A 2132-nucleotide genomic window follows, 5' to 3' on the forward strand; every position below is an offset into this window, starting at 1 on the left:
ATACAATGGTATATTGATGATTTTGTGCATGGTGCAATTGTGTATAAGCCAACACCATCTCTATTCACACCAACTTATTCCATGATGGTATATCAATTCATTGCTAGGCTGTTTCCTCATCATCTTTATTCACTTGTTTTGTGACCAACCTTTTGTGGTTGCCAACCTAACACAATAAGTGGAGGACAATTACTCCCATGTCAACAGTTAGGAATAACTTTTCACCTTTTATTCACACAAAGAGTAGAATCATATTCCAAAACTTAATTGCTACAATGTTGTTTATTTATACAAATATATATTGTTCTATGTCTTGCTCTGCCTAAGAAATTCTACTTTCTCCTTACATGTTCAAGGCTTGTAATATCTAGCATAGCAAAATGGCCAATGTAAGAATCGATAAAAAATTCACTTACTAGCTATTTCTTAATTTTATCATGCAGCTATGGAAATTATCAAAGTTTTATTGTTGTGTGTAATCAGGTAGTGGAAGTGAAAGTTGGTTTACATTGTGATGAGTGTATCAAGAAAATTCTCAAGGCCATCAAGAAGATTGAAGGTAGATAATTTTTTTTTTGTTCTCTATTATCTACAACATATAACAACTAAAAATCTATGTAATCTTGTAGATATCGAGACATACAACGTGGACAAACAATTGAACAAGGTTATTGTTACGGGCAATGTTACCAATGAAGAAGTGATTGGAGTTCTTCATAAGGCTGGCAAGAATGCAACTGTATGGGAAAATGTTCAATGTTGAAACCATAATTTCTTTTTTAAGCTTTCTTTATCATATAAGAAACATATAGAACTATGCATGATGTGAAGTTCTATCATCTATTTAGAGTTTGTAGAGGCATGGTTATATATCTACTCTATTCAGTATTGTAATTTTGTCCTTTGAATAATACACATATGATTGGGAGCTGGTAGATGAAGGGAGAGTTACATCAAATTTCATTATACATACTTTTTTCTCTATATATAATAATCCGATTCTTTTTATCATTGTTCGATCATTCATAAGTAATTCAATCAATTATCGGATTCTAAGCTGTTTAGATTTAACAATCATTGCCTAGCGCATAATAATATTTCTAAGGTGGTTTAATATAGTTAGACTGATCCGGTTCCTCGAATTGGAAATCTTTTGTTTTCAAAGAGAAGTTCAAATCCCTTAAAAGTGTTTTAAAATTTTGAAATAACCATGTGTTCGGTAATCTTGATTTTTTTTTCAAATTCATTTCTTAAGAGATCGAATGAGTAAATTAGACTTTATAGTTGATCATGGTATACTACCACGAAAAACACTATTATCTCGGTTAAAACTGGGGTTAACATCGATTTTTAGGTGAGATAACGAAAAGCGTCATGAAAAGTGTATCATTTTTGTCCTCGATTGAACTTACACAGAGAGGAAAGACTTATTGGTCATGAGTTTGATCCAAGCAAATGCATTATTTTTAGAATTAGATGGCGCGCCCCATTTTTTCCCATTATAATTTTTTTATTTTTTTATTTTTTTATTTTAACATGTATTATTTTAAACAAAACATATTTTGTTCATTTCTGAAACAAAAACATAGTACCAAAAATATTCATTTTTTACACCATTTCAAAGCCAAAATGACACATACATTATCTTTTTACAAAAAATCTAAAAAAATAATTAACCAACAAAAGAAAGAACTGAAAGGCAAATTCTTGAACAACCGTCCAAAAGTTTTCTTCTGTGAATTTTGTAACCAGTCATTAAACACCTATCTTTAGGGGTGGCAAACGGGCATGCCCGCCCCGTTTAGGCCCGCCCCACAAAAGCCCGCAAGAAAATGGGGCGGGGCGAGGCGGTCAAAGGTAGAGATGTGGGCTCACTTACTAGGCCCGTCCCATTTAATGACGGGCATGCGGGCATGCCCGTTATTCTCTTTAAAAAAACCTTTTTCACTCATGATGATATAATTTAAAAAAAGTACTCATACATCCTAATACTACTAAAATCTAATAAAGTCTTTGCTAAATAATGTATGTAAAAACACACTTGCATTGCATAAAAATCACTATCATTATCCTACATCCAATAATTAAATTCAACAAACCTTATATTAAATATCACGAATTCAACATAAGTT

General features: G+C 31.9%; 1 protein-coding gene across 1 annotated transcript; it reads left to right on the plus strand.

Moving 5' to 3' along the window:
* Positions 1 to 237: 237 nt before the first annotated feature.
* LOC127121117 (heavy metal-associated isoprenylated plant protein 33) lies at positions 238 to 935 on the plus strand. The gene is made up of 3 exons (XM_051051710.1): positions 238 to 389; positions 484 to 559; positions 630 to 935. The coding sequence occupies exons 1-3, from the start codon at positions 381 to 383 to the stop codon at positions 761 to 763; spliced, it is 219 nt and encodes a 72-aa protein (XP_050907667.1). The 5' UTR covers positions 238 to 380; the 3' UTR covers positions 764 to 935.
* The last annotated feature ends 1197 nt before the right edge of the window (positions 936 to 2132 follow it).

The sequence above is a fragment of the Lathyrus oleraceus genome, chromosome 2 (genome assembly GCF_024323335.1).
Source record: "Lathyrus oleraceus cultivar Zhongwan6 chromosome 2, CAAS_Psat_ZW6_1.0, whole genome shotgun sequence".
NCBI lineage: Eukaryota > Viridiplantae > Streptophyta > Magnoliopsida > Fabales > Fabaceae > Lathyrus > Lathyrus oleraceus.

Bases quoted from the DNA above. Each gene is read 5' to 3' on its own strand.
- LOC127121117 (XM_051051710.1), top strand. The intron at 560-629 runs GTAGATAATTTT...GTAATCTTGTAG, and splicing joins GGCCATCAAGAAGATTGAAG to ATATCGAGACATACAACGTG.